Below are 18,441 nucleotides of genomic sequence, written 5' to 3' on the forward strand. Positions count from 1 at the left end.
TTTCCTTGAGGGGTTTGTTTGTCTTGTAACTAGTCAAAAATGCTTTATCATATTTTAATAAAATGGATGCATTTACATATTTTAATAAGCCAATATGTATGTCAATTGGTTTTGCCACCTAGTTTTCCCCCGAGTCTGCCTACTTCTCTGCACCTGTTCTGCTGCTATACTGATCCCACCACCATGATGGATGCCTTTCGACTGGTTCCTCCCCAGGCCCCGTGGAGCTCTCTGTCCTATTCTCCATTCAGCAGCCAGATCCGTCTTTATGAAAAGCAGAGCTGATTCTGCCAGCTTCCAGCTTAAAACTTTTCAACACTTTCTTTCAGGAGAAAGAACCAAAGACTTAACAAAGTCCTGTGTGATCTGCGTCTGACTCCAGCTTCCACCACTTTGCACAGTGTTTCTCCCACTTTCTTCACTTTGCTTCCAGTCCCTCCATAATACTGTCCTCTCTCCTCCACAGGTGGCTTCACACACCTTTCCCTCCTTTTCCTTACAACTCCTTCCTCTGTTCTGCTTTGACGAATTAATGCCGACTCACACTTCAGAATTACTCTTTTGAAGAGATGCCTTCTTAACCCTCCATCTAGTTTTTTGTTTGTTTTGGTTTGATCTGGTTTAGTGTATTTTTAAGGGTATACTTGAGTTTCTAGACTCTGAGAGTCTAGATCCAAGGTCCTTTCTTTTTCTAGAGCACTCACCAGCTAGTATAGACCACTGTGTGATTTTACTTGGCTGACTGCAGGCACATTAGGGAAAGGGCCATGTCTGTTTTGCTCATCATTCTAGCTCCAATGTCCAGGGCAGCATGTCGCTCATCAGAAACATGTAACAAACATTAGCTGAATAAAAACTGAATGAATGAATTTTTGTTCTTTTATTCCTTAATTTTCACAATGCATCAGCAGCTCTTTATTAAGAAAGCAAATTATCCTTAGTGGTGGGAACATGAATATGAGGAAATGGAAAGAAGGAATAAGAGAAGATTATCCTAACCGAAGTGCAATTTGGATATTTTTGCCTTTTATAGACTTAGTCAATGAGTCTACCAGGAATCCTATTTGGATAAGGAATTTACAAAGCACATTAAAGAGGTATACTTTATATTTCCTAGGTTTCGTTTTTCCATCCTAAAGTTGCTACTACTTGTGATTCTGAGAATTTAAGACATCATCATATTTCAGCTTTCTGCATACTTGATTTCCTATTTCTTTCATAGTACTTTCCTTCAGCTTCAATAAATCTATTTGTGAGCTTGGTAATTACAATTTAATTCATTAAACGAATAAGATTTAGGCTACAGTGGGTCTATAAACAAAGAGACTATGTACAGTAAGTTGTTAATCTTGAAAGCTCCCACTTGAAAGCAATAAGAGTTTCCACTTAAATTAAACTTAAAACTATTATTGGAGGGTTGAAATCCTACTAAACACAGAAAGAGCAATTTCCACAGATAAAGATCTTTCCCCTTTCCACAAGTGGGTGAAAGCAGAATTTCCATGTTTTTAAACATGTGGAATAAAAAGAGAACATTTAGAAGTTACTTGCTTGTAATTATTATTCTTTGATGACAAGTTTTAATTAGAAGACACGGTAAACTAAATTTCACAGAATGTCAGCTGAAAAGAGCCGTAAAAATAATCTCTCTAACCATCTTAATTAACAAACAAGGCAGTCAGTGCTCAGAAAAGTGATGTGGTTTAGATGCGGTCAATGAAGCATAGGCAGCAGAGTCAGGGAAAGGAGAAGAAAGATGCCCCATTACTCATTATTATACGTGAGGATTGGCTTAAATAGGGGGATATTCAAACAGATGTCAGGGTAAACTAGACTGGGAACCTGCAATACAGAGTTAAGTTAGTAGGTATTTTATATCTGTCTTGGTTTGTATTCTTTTTGTCTCTGTAGAAACAGTTCTCTAAATCCAGTAATTTTGTAGCAGACGGGAGGGTTACCTAGGATAACGCTCCCATCTGAGGGTTAACAAGGATCTGTGTTCATTTTGCAATACTTGTATAGTCAAGAATAGGATTAAGCCTCTTTATTTCCTTGTATTTGATCTGGATGTTGTTAAAGACAAGTATGGATCTAAGAGATCTTCTTGGCTGTCAAAATGCCTCTAGCACAAGGATTTACTTAGCCTCTTTCAGTACTAAGGAGTGAATGCTTTATGTTACTAGATGCCAAGAGACCCCCCCAAAATAATATAAAATTATTATATAGATGATACACACAAAGACCAAAATATTGAATTATGGAATGAGAGTTGCTGTGGGGATGGAAAGAGGGATGATACAGTTGGAGGAGGGGTGACCTATAATTAGCATTGTAAATCTTTTTAATCCCTTTGATATGAATTTGGAATGTTGTATTCTCAGGATAATCTATGAGGTCAGGAGAGTTTTCTATGAGGCAGGAAATGGTACCTCCCTTTGTCCTCATTACATTTCTCTAGGTCCAAACTGGGGTGTGGGCATGCAGAGAGGGATGCAGCATTATTAGTCATGAAAGCATCTGGAGAGAACCTCCCGTGAATCTGCAGACTCTGTTTGCAAGAATCATATTTCTGGTCATATACTATGGTGCTATGTGTTAGATGGAGGATGAGGAGGGAACAAAGCAACTAGGAGAAGGGTAGGAAACGGATGCATTGAGGAGTCCAGGGAGACTTCTAGTTGCAGGAGGTGGCAATATCTGATAGTAAGATGTGTATATACATGAGAGAGGGTTGTAGAGAAAGACATGGCTAAGCAGTACAAATTCTAGAGTCATATGCACCTTTGTTTCCTCCCTAATATCTTGGTAAAAGTTAGAATATACCAACCAGATTAATTAAAATATATTTAATGCAGTATATTTGGAGAAATCTGATATGTGGCAATACAGACGATCACTAAGGATGAACTGACCGATGATGGATAGATGGATGAATGGATAGATGGATGGATAAAGGGTGCTACAGAAAGAAGTTAGGATGAGGAAGAGGAAAATCATAATATATTTGAACTATTTATTGAACTATCCATTTTTCAAGATTGGTGGCTTTTTAAATAAACAATTTTTATACTTCTAAAGCTTTCATATTCATCATTTACCTGTGATATATGAAGACAGTAATTAACAACAGTAATGAGCTAGAAAGGAAAGTGAAGTGTACATGAGAAAGCCCTGAGATGCCATGACAATTTTTTAAACTCTTTTATGTCTATTTAACCATAATAATCTTATTGGATGATTCCTTGGGCTATTTGAGCCATCTGCCATCATGAGCTACTACAGTGAATTAAAAGAATTATTAAGGAATTTACTAGCTGCTCAGCTAGCCTCAGCTTTAGTAGCTATGACCACTTTTAAGACATTGAACTGCTTTCCTATCTTGGTTGCTGACTGAGCTTCAGCTCCCCCATCTGTGAAAGAAGGAAGCTGGACAAGATGGTCTTAAAGGCTTCCTCCAACTCTTAATTTCTATTTCTCAATGATTCTAGTTACACCACACAGAACGCACCAAGTTAACTAGATTGTGCATTCATTTCTTCTTAAATCATGCAAAAAATGCAAAGAAAAAGGATGTTATGTTAGTGACAAAACTTTCAAGTAATAGAATTTATGCTTTTTAACCACCTAAGGTCAGGGTCATGTTTTTTATTTAGAATTTAATGACTAAAGGGTTATTTTGATAATATCTTACCCATCCTAACCCTTTTTTCTTTGTAGGTAAGACTCATAAAGGTGGATAACTACCACAAAGTCACACAGCTAGAATTAGAGTTGGCACTAGAATACTTGTCCCTTTGCAATCCAGAGTCCTGCATGGTATTTTCCATTCCAAAGTTCATCTTAAGTTTTCTCTGATGATGCTGATGCAATTTCTGATCAAGACCCACAGCTGGACCTTACAAATCTTGCCTGGGCATTTATGATGCATTTATTTGCATTGAGAAAATATTTCAACATGCCACAGCTGTTCATTCATATGCATAAATCTATGTAGACATTGATTTAAATAAAGAAATATAGTTTGCATTGCAAGTAAGCTTCTTGGATGTTGTATATACTCTGATTTCTGAGAACCTTCAGCTATAGAAGATGTCTATATTTTTACAAGTTTAAATTAATTTCAAGCTTTATTCATATCTTTGACCCTATAGAGAAATGCACCATAGGCTTCACCTCTGGCTTAAGCTCGGTGACTTAATTCGGAGTGCTTACTCTAAAGAAGATCAGAGCTTCACTTTATGCTGAAAAGAATATATACTTTTTTTTCTGCATTAGCTATACAATTTAATAGAAACAAAAAAGATTATTTAAATTAATTTCTGCTCTAAAATATAGTAAGTTACTGAAAGAAATGTTATAGTGATGGCTGGATGATTTTTTTGTTGTTGTTCACAGAGCCACCCATCAGGATGGGATTCAGCCTTACCTCATCTCAACTCACTGCTTCTTTAACTCACCTGTGGTAGGGGCCATAATTAAAGAGAATGAAGCCTGAACAGGTTTGTTGTGTCACTAGTTGAGGAGTTCTAGCAAGATTTATGAATGTGCTTGATAATTTGTATTTAGAGGGGAAGGACAGGCAAGGCAGAGGTGACTGACACATGAACTTCTTAGACCCCTCCCCCCCCCCCCCCCCCCCCCCCCCCGCAGCTGGATCTGTCTGTAGTAAAACCACTGAGGTATGATCAACTATTGAGTGACACATGGCAGAGATCAAACCTTGGGATACAACCTCATGTGACTTTGCCCCCTACTCCAGGTGGAGGCAGTCCACCCAGCAGTGTTAAATGGCAGTTTTTGCAGGGTCTCCAAGTATTCTAGAGCAGTACTTTTCAAACTTTAATGTACATACAAATGTGGATCTGTGGATCTTGACAAAATGCAGATTCTGATTTAGTTGGCCTGGGTTGGGGCTCAAGATTGTGCCTTTCTAACAAGCTCTCAGTTGATGTCTGCGCTACTGGTTCACAGACCAAACTTGGTAGACCAAGACTCTAGAAGAATTTATCTCTTGCCCCACCTTCCTACATGGCTTACTTTCTCACTTCAATTAGGTCTCTGCTGAAATATCACCTTATTAGAAATGCCTTCCGTACCTACCATGTATTTCTCTGTTACTGTCACCTTTAGCTGTCTTCCTATTTATTTATACTGTTTATCACCATCTGACAAATTTTATATTTCTTTGAGAGGGCTCTTTGGTTTACTGCTTTATCATTTCCTTAGAATAGTGACTGAGGCATAGTAAGTGTTTAGTGGGGGAAAAAAAAGTCTATTAACTGAATGAAAATGGCCACTCTGCCACAATTCCATAAGCCAGACCCACACTTATGAGTCTCTAGGCAATAATCAACTCTGTCCTTTGGGATTTTCCTTTAGGAAGTTAAGTATTCTGTTAAAGAATAAAAAGTGGAGGAAATCAGGCCCCTCCACTGTCTGCTCAAGTCTCTGTTCCCTGATGGGGACCACTATCGATTTCCTCCTTCCTACTTGCTGACCCTTCTGAAGCCTTTGCAGTGTCCCCAGGATGCCCTGAGTAGCCAGATTAAAGGCAAGGGGATACTGGTGGCTTTCAAGGGGACAGCGTAGCAATTAATTGTCTCCATTTTGTGCTTTATCCAACAATTTATACTGTTCACTTGATTATCTTAGTGAATATCCAGTGGTTTATTATTTCAACTCAGTCAGTAATCTCACACTAAATATAGGTGGTATTATATTAGTGAGAAGGCAACAAACGCTGGGAAGATTTGCCCTAATCTGACCAAAGGAAATGCTGTGTTAGACTCTTTTTGACAAATGTGTAATTAGGTTGTAATCAATGCCTTTTTCCTTCATCAGTGGTGTTAAAGTTGAGTAACAGAGCTCTAAAAAATATGAGAGCTTTAATTATCTTTTCTTTGTTCTATGTTACAGAGCAACAGCTGTAGGTTTTCTGCAAGGCAGGAGAAAGAGAGTTTATCCACTAGAGTTGCTAAAGGTTTTGTAACAAAAAACAAAAAGACAACATCTAAAAATAGTATCAACACCAAATGTCCTATCAAGGAATTTATTTACCATTTTCTGCATCTAATATCAAAACTTTGTGGCATTCATTCAATATTCACACAGCAAATACTTCTTAAGCATCTGATACTAATATTTGCCAACACACTGAAGATACTGTATTGCACTTCTAAAACAAAAGAAGACCCATCTGGTAACTCTTTAATAAATCATAATCAAATTCATATTGAGTAAATTAGCATGGGAGATAAAATGAGTGGTAGAGGTCCTTGCCCTCTAGAAGCTTACTTGAGTGGAGAAATGTGCAAATCATGACAAGGGACACACCAGGTGTCTGAATACAGGTCTAGTAAGCTCCCAGAAAGACTCCATCAACACTGATTCAGCAGATTAAAGATGGCTTTGTAGTGGAATTGGCATCTGAGGGCCTTCAAGATAAGCAGCAATGCATTGGTGGAAAGGGAAAAAAAAGAATTCCAGGCAGAGGAACCCACATAAGCAAAGACCTCAAAATATGATAGTTCAGGACTAGGTGCAGGGTCAGGGAGCAGTCCTGTGCAGCAGACAAATGGTGGAAAAGGATGATTCTGGTGGGTGGTGGTAGGGGGAGGGGGTCTGGAGGTTGGCTGGGACCATATTGTGAAAGGCAAGGAGTTTGTATACAGGCATCTTGGGGTTGTATCTTTTGGAATGGTAATTCTGAAAGCAATGAGCAAGATCTCTGGGAAGGATAAAGAAATGGGTGTGTGTGTGTTTGTAGGGGGTAGGTGGGCATTATTGGGCATTATGTTTCCTTTTTCCAAGTAGCGTTGGAGTGACTTCACAAATCGAATATAAGTAATTGAAATTGTTAGGAGAATTAATTTCTTGTATTGTTTAAATAGAATTTTTTCTGAAGTATCAGACATGATTCTTTTTAAAAAGAGAGAAAATAACTATTATTTTCTTTCTATTATTAATATAACACCTGTTAATTTCAAAGTAAGCATGTGATACAAATTGGATTAAAAAAATGATAAAAATGAATCACAGTCACACCATCAGAAAGAAATACTGCTTGTATGTGACTCTAAACTTGGCTTCAATTCCACCATCTAGAACTAAACATTGAATAAGACTGATGATGGATAGAGTAATTCAGACAACTGGCCAGTGAGCCCAAGCTCATCTTAAGCAGAAGTGAGTGTCGCAACCTTGGCTTTACCCTGTGCAGTGAAACTCACCAAGGAAGACATATGTTGCTACATTATAATAATTGTAAATTATTTATCATTATTTCAAAAAATGCACTCAGTACTATGAAAAATACAGTTGGAAATGTTTTTTATATTTTGCAATACACACTTGTTTAGCACTTACTTTCTGCTTTGAAGCAAAAATGAAAAAATGCAAGTAGTAAAAATGAGTCCCTTCAATCTTCCATTACCATCAAGTGGAAACTCAAGTACTGAAGAACGGTAAACTTCTCTTCATTAGTTCAACAACTTTTTAAGAAATACCAATTATATGTACAACACTGAAGGTAAATTTATCAGTGAACAAAATACAGGTTTTGGTGTCTGCACATTAGAGTTCACAATCTTATATAACTTGGCAAGATGTTCTTGCTCCCTGCTCTCTGGAATATAATTCCCACCCATTTTTCAAAGTCTGGTCCTATCTCCCCATTTCCATGAGGTACTCTTGCACTGTCTGGCTCCTGCAGGCGTATCCCTCTGACATTCTATAATTCTTAGAGATGGTGCCTTTATCATATAATTTTAGTCATGTGTCATTAGGAACTGATCTCTATTAAATGTGTCAGTCTTTTCTCCTCAATAAGATTTAAAAAATTCCTTAAAGACAAAGACCTGGGATGGGGGGGTAAAGGTGGAATTTTCTGAATAGCTAGTAATACTGAGCAAGGCATCTAGGATAATTCCTGCTAAAAGGATTTGAATGTAATTTGAATTTACCCAAAGCCTGGTTCTTGACCATACCAAAAAAGATGTCAATAACATTAGTTTTAGCATGGATACCTCAGAATACAGGTGCAAACGAAGGGACTTGGTGAGCATGTGCTAATGGACTCTCACAGCATACTCTTCTTTTCACTTGTTTCTTTAAAGGTAAATTGCTCATTATTTCTCAAATATGTTGTATAATTTAAATGTCCCTAAATGATCTAAACAACAATCCAGTCAGTTTTCCATTTCAAACAATGGTTAAATTAAGGCTCACTTACACATTAAATTTGCAAAGGGGGAAAAATGATTGCTTGATGTTGCATGACCACATTTCTAACTGATTTAAACCCACGACAAATTAGAATGCAGTTAGACTATTAAAATCGGGAAGTCATTCTGTGAATCTGATCTGTACTTTGGCATTTTGAAATACTAACCTTGTTGTTGTTATTTGCGGGTTTCTTTAGAAGCACTTTAAAAATCGACTTATGTGATTTATAAGATATGCTTTGAACAGGCATCTTGATAAAGTACAGCATAGTATCCAGAATGAGTACGTTGCTTAAAGGAAACAAAGCTATAAGGAAGTTTAAGATGAAGATTTATGCTGATAGAACGAGGACGTGCTTGTCCTTTATTGTAACTTTTAAAGCTTGAAATCATTCTGTTCAAGGTTATTTAAATGGCTGTCTTCACTATCAAGAGCTCCTAATTAGTGTAACTATAATTCTGACCATCTGCAGAATTGTTTGAGAAGAAATTTTTCAGAAATGGGAAAGTAGACAGGGATATCTATGCCTTGTGTCAGATTCTGGTGTAGGGCATAGAGTCTGAGATCCAAAGAAAACAGCTATCAAGAAAATGGAAGAAGCCCATGAACAGGTTCTTAATCTGCACAAAGTAGAATTTGTTCATCAAATTGTGTAAACCCAGATCTTTTCATTTTCTGTTTTACAGTGGGTGCTTTTGGAGCTGTTTATTCCTATTAGAAGACATGTCATTCTGTGAATCTGTGAATTTTTAAGAAGTAGAAAGATTTCTCAAAACTGTCTGGGAAGAACATGTTTCTTTGGTGTTGACATCATCCATCTTTGACAAACACAAAATCTCTCTTTCCAGATGGCTCTCTGGCCATATCTAGGCTAAGCCAATAGAAAAAAGCATTTAATACTTTTTTTTTTTTGGTATAACTTAATTGCAAATTCTAAAGTCGGGCAAAGGGAAAGTAACATACCAAAACACATACAGCGGAATGTTTTCTTCATTCTCTTGAAAACATGTGGTTGGTTTACTATTAATGGCAAAACCTAAGATGTCACAGGAAAGACACAAACCTCAATCTTCCAAACAGCAATAGACCAATTGATGTTAAGAAAGAATCATTTGAAAAGGCCAAAGAAGCACTTTATACCCATATGCACGAAGGTTCTTCCTTGAAGGCATCCTGTACTTTTATGTTCAGCTGTTCAGATACTCCTCTCTGCTAGCCACGTGGACCAAAAACAATTAACTACACTTCTTGAAGGCAGAACCATATTCCTCTGTTTTTTTGTACCAAGTCCAATCCACAGTGGTGCATGCAACTACATTTTATTAACAAAAGAGTGATTTTTATGTATAAATTTGCTAAGAAATCAACTCCACAGTAGGTAACATCCCAGTTGTCTCATTGAGCCTCATTCTGACCACAAAAACAGATGTTGAAACAAATCAAAAAACAGGGTTTGGCCAATCCAGTTTAGAATATCTCATCAAGGCTCCATTGGCTACTTCAGCTTATGACATCTCACCAAGTCTCAGGGTTTACAGTAATGTGTCCCCAAAGGGATAGTGTGGCAGAAAAGGCAAAAAAAAAAAAAAAAAAAAAAAAATCCACATCAAGGACGTTCAAAAATTGTGTTAGTGTTAATGAGAGTAAGCTAATGCCACAGGGAGAGAAGATGGTCTCCACTGGTCATGGTCAGTTTCTGTAGATGAGCTCTCTCCCCCCTGCTTCCTAGATCTTAATTGTTTTGTTTAGTGCCCATTGCTGACCAAAACTGTGTACCAGATAAGAACGTAAATGAAATAAAGCTGATGCTAGTTATTTGTTTAAATTCATATTTTCAAACAGGGCTTTCTAACTGTAGGAAGTTTTCCTTGGAAGATTAAGAGTAACAAAGCCTCATGTTCTTTGGACATGAACCACCAACTTTTCACCATAGTTAGTTCAAAACACCTTCGTGGTGACTGGCTAATACCGGTGATCAGAAATGCGGGTATCCATTCACACAGAAGCACATTAGAACACTGTACGTTTGCGTTCTCACTGACCTTCAGGTTGGTATTGTGCTATAATCGTCACCGTCTGTCCAGCCCCCTTTAGTGCTGCAGCAGCCTGTTCATGGGATGCTCCGCGAAGGTCAATGCCGTTCACCTGAAAGAGGAAGCCGGAGAATTTTGGTGTTTCCTAAGGCATAATATTCTGATAGACAGAAGGAAGAAGTTTCCCCAAACTGAGAGGCTGTCTGAGATTGTTACCTGCCTCAAAACCCTTCATGTCCTACCCAGGTATTTGAGTGTTCACTTATCAGATTTCGTGCTCCTGATAACTTTAGTTAGCAGAGACATGAAATTTCCCCTCGGGTGCTTGTGCCATGGTCTCAGTGGGTTGCAAGTTTTGCCTACCCATGTCCGCTAAGATTTTAGTGTGTGCATTTAATATGCTTCTATGAGTTTCCTAGACTTCTGGGATAGAGAGGAACCTTCAAAATTAGAGGGAAAGCAGGGTAATAAAGAGAGACACATGTAATGTATGTAGACAAGTATATGCTGACAGAATAATACATTCATATGAGATTCTGGGGAGACTGTATGGAATGGGCTGGCTGCCTGCCAAATCCCTCTCTTTGGTCAAATGCCTGGTCCTGTCATCCTGAGCTTGGTTAGACAGTCCTGAGCCTTGTTCCAAAATAAATTTGACTGCCCCATTTCTTATGTACAATCCCAGAATGAATTGTGACAAAATGAAATAGAGAACGCCAGGAGTTTCTGTTGCTCTTGCTAACTCCCATTTTGGGGTCCGTGCCAGAAGAGAAACAGAGCATCTAAAAAATAAGCACAAAACTCTGCCGAGAGGGAAGAATCACTCTGAAGTCAAATTTAATAAGAAGCAAAGGCTAAAATCTTTCTTGAGCCAATTCAGGCTAAGCCAACACAATATAATTACTGCGTGCTTTCCAGTGACAGGGCTCTGTGTCTGCCCCAGGAGAGGGATGGCGGGTCAGGAACAAAGGTGATCAAGACAAGCCCCTAAGAAGCTTTTCTGCTTCAACTGAACACACAGTAAGGCCAGTTTTCCAAGCTATGCAGCTGATATCAGAATTCTGCTTCCTTTTACTTACAGGGAAGATGGCTAGGGGCCATGAAGAAGAGTAAAAGAGCGGATCAGCTTATCTTATTTCTCATCAATCTTCTTTGACAAATGATATTGGGCGGTGGGTGGGGGTTGCCACTGTGTTTCCCTATCAGACCTGGAACATCTGTAATCTTCAATTCTACGTGCTGGTCCTCTCATTATAGCTGTTAAAGTCCCCTTATTCACTTTTATGAATTTCCTACCTTTCTATTCTGGTGAAAGCATTGATTGGCTTTCTAGTCTTACTGAAAGCATTGATTACACTGTCACACTGGGAAGTCTGTTGACTAGTCTGGGTCTGGCTGGGCTACTCCCTACTAGCTGAGCCTCAGTTCTCTCTTGCCTCAGGGGGAAGGGACTGTTTGGCTCTTTGGGCCTAAAGTCCCTTTGAATTATAAAATTCCAGACTTAATCCTTGTTAAATGACAGTCATTTCAGAGACTGTCTAGGCATTGATGAGTCAGAAGTATGACTCAGAGAGCTGGAAGAGACAGAAAAAGTAATCTGAGCTAGGCTTCTGCCTACAGGAAGCTGAATGCACAAGTGTCATGGGCCAAATGATCTCTTTTGTCAAACAATTAGGGTGAACTTTTTATTAACAAATAATATGTCATCATGGTAATGAATTATTATGCTTCAGAAAGGTATAAAAAGAAAAGTAGGAAGTCTCTTCATTGTCTTCACACCCAGAGGTAATCACTGCTAGCAGTTTCTTGCATATGTTTTTAGAAGTCTGTTATATGCACGTGCAAACACATGGCTCTATATTCATTTTTTAATATATACATTTATTATAATATATTAGTGACTTTCTATTTAAATGGATAGAATCATATCATACACGTAATTCTATAACTTGTTTTTGTTTAGCCTTTCATTTAACACTATGTCTGGGACATTATCCATATCAGCTCGTATCATTCTACCTTTTAAAGGGAGCCTAGTATTCCATGGTTTGGCCATACCAGTATTTTTCAATATGATCCCTATTGATGTGGTTAAAGCTGTGTCTAGCATTTTGCTACTACAAACACTTATGAAGCTGCTTCTGAAGGCTAAATTCCCTGGAAGTATATTTCCTAAGTTATAAGGTATATGCATGATTTGTTTCTTTCAGTTTGCTATCGTACATGTAAAAAATAATTATTTATTCACTGAACAAACAGAAACTAATAATGAAGGAAAAAGCAGGCCATAATCTCTTTGCCCAAATAATACATTGTTATAAAAATATCATTAATAGACAGTCAGCCCTTTATATCTGCAGGTTCTGCATTGGTAAATTCAATCAACCTCAGGCTGAAAATCGTCAAAAAAAAACTTCCAGAAAGTTCCATAAAGCAAAAAAACTCGAATTTGCTACATATGTGGCAACTATTTACATAGTACTTACATTGTATTAGGTATTATAAGTAATCTAGAGATGATTTAAAGTATATGGGAGGATGTGAATAGATTATGTGCAGATACTACACCATTTTCTATAAGGGACTTGAGCACCCGTGGATTTTGGTATCTGCAGTGGAGTTGGGGGGAGGGAGTTGTCCCTGGAACAGCCAAGGGACAACTGTTTACATTATGCACATACATGAAAATCAAAGCAACACCAAAAAGTATAAGAATTGAAGGCTCCCTCTACCTCTTACTTTTCTCTCCAGAGGTAACCATGTTGATGGCTTCTTGTATATACTACCAATAATTTCTGTTATGAATATAGCAGGTTTATGAAATTATAAATAATTTAAAAATTTTACACAAAAAAGATAATATACTACATATTGCTTTATACCTTGATTTTCTTCCATTTACTAATATATCATAGAGAGAGTTCTTTTTTTATTGGTGTATAGTTGATTTATGATATTATGTTAGTTTCAGGTGTACAGCATAGTGATTCAATATTTTCATAGATTATACTCCATTTAAAGTTATTACAAAATAATGACTGTATTTCCCTGTGCTGCACAATATATCCTAGTTGCTGGTCTATTTTATACATAGTAGTTTGTATCTCTTAATCCCAAACTGCTCATACCCCAACATTTGACTTTGGTCCTTCTGATAGGTAGACAATTATATTTCTAAAATTTGCATTTCTTCAATAATGAGGTTAAACATCTTTTAATATTTTTGTTGGTTATTTAAATTTCTTTTTGTATAAAATGCCTGTTCACTTATTTTGACTTTTTTTTTGTTTGTTTGGTTAGCTTGCTCTTTTAAAAATTCATCTGCATATCAAGAATATTAGTGCTTCGTCTCAGATAACTATTGAAATAGTCTTACTAGTTTGGTATTTGTATTTTGTATTGTATTTTAAGTAAACTTTTCCCTTGTATACTGTTTTTTGCCATATAGAAGTTTAAAGTGTTTTACATAGTCACATTTTTTTTTCCCTTTTTAGCTTTTTGAGCTTTGTATTATTACATCTTCCCTTTTCTGATGGATATTAAACAGATTGCCCATGTTTTCTTCTGGGACAACCATGGATTTTTAGCCATTTAATCTTTGCTCTACTGGAATGTATTTTGGACATTTGAAGTGAAAATCAGGTGAACAACCACCTTTTCTTGGACTTCCCTTTATAGCATCAGACTTCTACATCTTTCAATATTCTAATCATCCTCTGAATTTTTCTTAGTTAGTACACTAAGGGAACCTGAAAAAGTGGGAAGGAACGAAAGATTTGGAGTCAGAGAGAACTCGCTTTGAATCCTGAGTCCACCAATTAAACCTAAGTAACTTGGCAAAGTCATTGAATTTCTTCAAACCTCAGCTTCCTTACTTGTAAAAAAGGTGTAATATCTCCCTACTTATCAAGGCTGTGGCATGAAATAAATGAGACAATATCTGTAAAGCCCTTAACACGGAACCTGGTGCATATAGGCATGCAGGAAATAAATAGTATCTTTATGCTGTGAGTGTTTCTTCAAAGGGCTGTGGCTATAAGTGATGAAATAAAATCAAATGGAAATTAACTAATGTATGGGTTACTTCATGTTTTTTTCTCCTTCTTCCCTCCCTTCCTTCTTTTTAGGAACATAGAACTTTAGCCCTGGAAGAGCCTTAAAAACGTCTTCATCTAGCGCTTTCACATTTGAGATGGTCTCCATAGTGGGGAAGGACCTGCCCAAAGTCACATCAGAGCGAGCATGGGTTAGGATGAGCCCAAAGCTTCTCTTGCTCAGCCCAGGCTTCTTTCCACTATAGCAGATGTGCCCTATTATGTGTGTGTGTGTTTGATTTCCACTGGGCAAGTGATAATCAAATCTTCTTCACCTTGGGGCTCCACATTTGCAGAGCCCTTGATGGTGCTGTTATTCTGCACAATACCACACTGACCACGTTCCTGATGATCTTCCTCCAGGTTTTAGCAAACATGGTTAACTCTAGTCTTTCAAACTTTTCAAGGTCACTTTGATTTCTATTTCTATCTCTGAGGTTTGAGTTTTTATCAGTAATCTTTGCTCAAATAACATTTTCAGAGGCATTCAAAAACAGTTTACCTTATTGATATGACATTTTAAAATACCAAGTAGTTGTAGGGTTTTTTTTTTTCAGGTGCTAATGTGAAAGTGAATGGTGGGCTATGTCCAGAGTCAATCTTTTTTCTTTTTGTTTTTAAAAGATGACCATTATGTTTGCTATTTCAGCCACCAGGGCCCCTGGCCTGGGGCTCCAGGGATTCCCTGGATACATGACTCAATGTTCTCCAGAAATATTTGGCTATATCTTAGTATTTTAGACCGGGTGATATCGACATCAGAATCGGAATTCCAGAAATGGGGAGAACCTTTGCAACCCTCCTCAATCCCCGATGTGTGATGTACACGTTTAAGGTGATTCAACTACACTGTTGACTTTTTTTCTCTGATTCAGGCATTTCTGCATTCCTGCACGTGCTGTTTTCCCTTATCTAGAACATATTTTTTTTTTTTTCTCTTCCTCACCTGGAAAACTTCTAGTCATTAAAGATTCAGTCTGGAAAGTTTTTGATTTCTCCATCCAATCTGAATGAGAGCCTTGCTGGGTAGAGTGTTCTTGGTTGTAGGTTCTTCTCATATCATTTTAAATGTATCATGCCACTCCCTTCTGGTCTGCAGAGTCTCTGCTGAAATGATAGTTTTAAGGGAGTTCCCTTATATGTTATTGGTGCTTTTCCCTTGTTGCTTTTAGTATGCGCTCTTTAATTTTTGTCATTTTGATTACAGTGCATCTTGGTGTATTCTTCTTTGGGTTAATCCTGTCTGGGACTCTGCACTTCCTGGACTTGGGTGACTTTCCTTTCCCAGATTAGGGAGGTTTTCATCTATCTCTTCAAATACTTTCCCAGGCCCTTTCTCTCTCTCTTTTCCTGGGACCTCTAAAATGTGGATATTAGTGCACTTGATGTTGCCCCAGAGGTCTCTTAAACTGACCTCATTTCTTTTTTCTTTCTTTTCAGTGGCAGTGATTTCCAATACTCCATCTTTCAGTTTACTGATTCGTTCTTCTGAATCATTTAGTCTACTATTGATTCCATCTGGTGTATTTTTTAATTTCATTTATTGTATTCTTCATTTCTGTTTGGTTGTTTTTTATATTTTCTAACACTGTTAAAAACTTTCAGTTTCTCACTCTGTGCATCCATTTTTCTCCCAAGTTCTTCAATCGTCTTTACACTCTGAACCCCTTCTTGGGTAGATTGCCTACCTCCACGTCACTTAGTTCTTCTGGGGTTTTATCTTGTTCCTTCATCTGGAACATATTCCTCTGCCACTTCATTTTGTCTAAGCTGCGGTTTGGATTTTTATGGATGTGGTAGGTTAGTTACTTTCTCGACCTTGGTGAAGTGGCCTTCTATAGGAAGCATCTTATGTGTCCCAGAAGGGCACTCCCTTCTCATCACACAAGCTGCGTGCTCCCCCTGCGAGGGCTGTGTGGCTCCTTCTGTTGTGGCAGGCTATGTGGGTGGTCTGGTAGGCTTGGTTGGCCCCTACTCTGGTTGGCTGCCAGGCCCTGCCTTGTGTGGATGCTGCTGGCAGCTGTTTAGTGGGGCCTGGTCACCAGGTGGCTGGTTGTAGAACTGTAGGGGTCCCTGGCGCTAGTGCTGGCTTACTAGTGGGCAGAGTCAGGATCCCAAAGATCTAGGGCTGTTGCCCACCTACTGGCAGGTGACATCAGATCCTGGAGTTAGTGCTGGACTCCTGGCAGGCAGAGCTGTTTTCCGGAGTCTGGCCGCAGGGCCCAGGGATCCAAGAGCTCGTTTTAGATCATGATGGGGGCGGTTCCTGATACAGTTGGATATCGGGGCTGGGGTGTCCCATAAAGGTCCCTTTGGCCTGCTAATGGGCAGGGCCTGTGGTTCAGGATCATAGTTTTCTTGCTCTTCGTGTCTGCCCTTGGTGGGTGGGTGAAGCTGGGCTACAGTCCCGCGCAGACTTCCTGGTGGGAGGGGCCAGTGCCTGCCCACTGGTGGGTGGAGCTGGGTCCTTGCCCTCTGGTGGGCTGGGCCGTGTCTAGGGGCGAGCCCAGAGGCAGCTGTGAGCTCCTTAGTCCTTAGGCAGCCTGTCTGCTGGCGGGTGGGGCTGTGTCCCCGCCCAGTTACTTGTTAGGCCTTGGGCCTCCCAGCACTGGCACCTGCAGGCTGTTGGGCGGGGCCAGGTCTTGGCGCTAACGAGCTAGAGGGAGGGTCCCACGTGATGCTCCCGCAAGGCTTCCCGGCTTGCCCCGGGGACGAGCTCCCAACATGGCTGCCGCTGGGGTCGGTGTCCCTGGGCGTCCCGCAGCCGCTCTCCATCTCTCCGGGCGACTCCCGAAGGCCAGCAGGTGGGTCTGGCTCAGGCTCCTATCAAATTACTGCTTTCGCCCTGCGTCCCAGTGCATGTTAAATTTTGTGTGTGCTGTTTAAGAGTAAAACTGTTTCTCCGAGTCCCGTGGGGCGCCTGCACTTAAGTCCCGCTGGCTTTCGAAGCCAAATGCTCTGGGTTGGTCGTTCTGGGGTGTTGGACCTCCGGGCTGAAGAGTCGGAGGTGGGGCTCAGAACTTTCATGCTGTGAGAGAACCTCTGAAATATAATTATTCTCCAGTTTGTGGTTCACCCACGGTGGCGGGGAGGGGTATAGGGTTTGATTATATCGTTGAGTCCGCCCCTCCTACTGGTCTTGTTGTGGTTCCTTCTTTGTCTTTAGCTGTAGAAGATTTTTTCTGGTAGGTTCCAGGCTTTGTCGTCAATGGCTGTTCTGCAGATAGTTGTGATCTTGGTGTGCTCGTGAGAGGAGGTGAGCTCAGGGGCTTTCTGCTCTGCTGCCTTGGCTGCTATCCTCTGAAGGTCTGCATGGACTTGTGGCGTGTGCTCACTTGAGAGCTCCTAAAGATAGGAGCTTGTTTTATTGGAACCTGAGTCACTAGTGCCTGGGAGGTTGTGGGTGTGATAACTCAAGAGGTGAGTGAGTGAATAATACATTCTCACTACAGTATGCCGGCAAATTGTCATCCAGGCTTGTTTGACACTGACCACACCTGATGAAGAACTCACTGTGTTTCAGGAAAACCCACCTGGGGTCAGCTCTATTAATTAAAAAAAAAAAGAAAGTTCTTTGTGTTGAATCTAAATAACCTTCCTGGTACTTTCCACCTCTTGGTTCTAGTTCTGCACTCTGAGGGCTCCCGGAATACTTTTCTAGGGTCTTCTTTCTAATGTTTGAAGATGGTTTTCCCTTTTCCAGGTCAAATGGCCTCACTCTCTTCCCCTTCCTCCCCTAACATTCTCACCAAGTGAGCATTTGCCTCTGCTTGCATGCCTCCAGTGACAGGGAGCTCTTTTTCTAGTCTATTTTATTTTGGGGTTGGTCTTATGAATGTGATTTCTAGCATCTTATTATTTATTGCCTCATCAGAGACTCAGCTGAGTGCATGTGATGTCAGTTAGGGCAACTCGGACGCTGTCTTTCTGCTAATATTTTTTAATGTGCACCTTGTGTAGTATCTAGAGCTAAACACCGTGCTGATACAAATTTCATTTCTTTAAAATATCCATTCTTGTCATTTCCTTTTCCAACTTGATGGAAGGAGTGAACTAGAGTGACACATAACCATTGTCAATCTATTTACTAT

The 18,441-nt window shown here is 39.4% G+C and overlaps 1 protein-coding gene across 23 annotated transcripts in view; it reads right to left on the bottom strand.

Moving 5' to 3' along the window:
* Positions 1 to 18,441, bottom strand: part of DLG2 (discs large MAGUK scaffold protein 2) — a 1,704,777-nt gene that overhangs the window by 274,510 nt on the left and 1,411,826 nt on the right. For 22 of the 23 annotated variants that reach the window (XM_032488772.1, XM_032488771.1, XM_032488766.1 and 19 more), the window contains one exon: positions 10,266 to 10,368. In XM_032488772.1, coding sequence (XP_032344663.1) covers positions 10,266 to 10,368 — 103 coding nt within the window. Of the gene's footprint in view, positions 1 to 10,257; positions 10,369 to 18,441 lie in introns of those variants that run through there. The other variant, XM_032488779.1, reaches the window with a different exon arrangement.

Source organism: Camelus ferus, chromosome 10, assembly GCF_009834535.1.
Source record: "Camelus ferus isolate YT-003-E chromosome 10, BCGSAC_Cfer_1.0, whole genome shotgun sequence".
NCBI classification, from domain to species: domain Eukaryota; kingdom Metazoa; phylum Chordata; class Mammalia; order Artiodactyla; family Camelidae; genus Camelus; species Camelus ferus.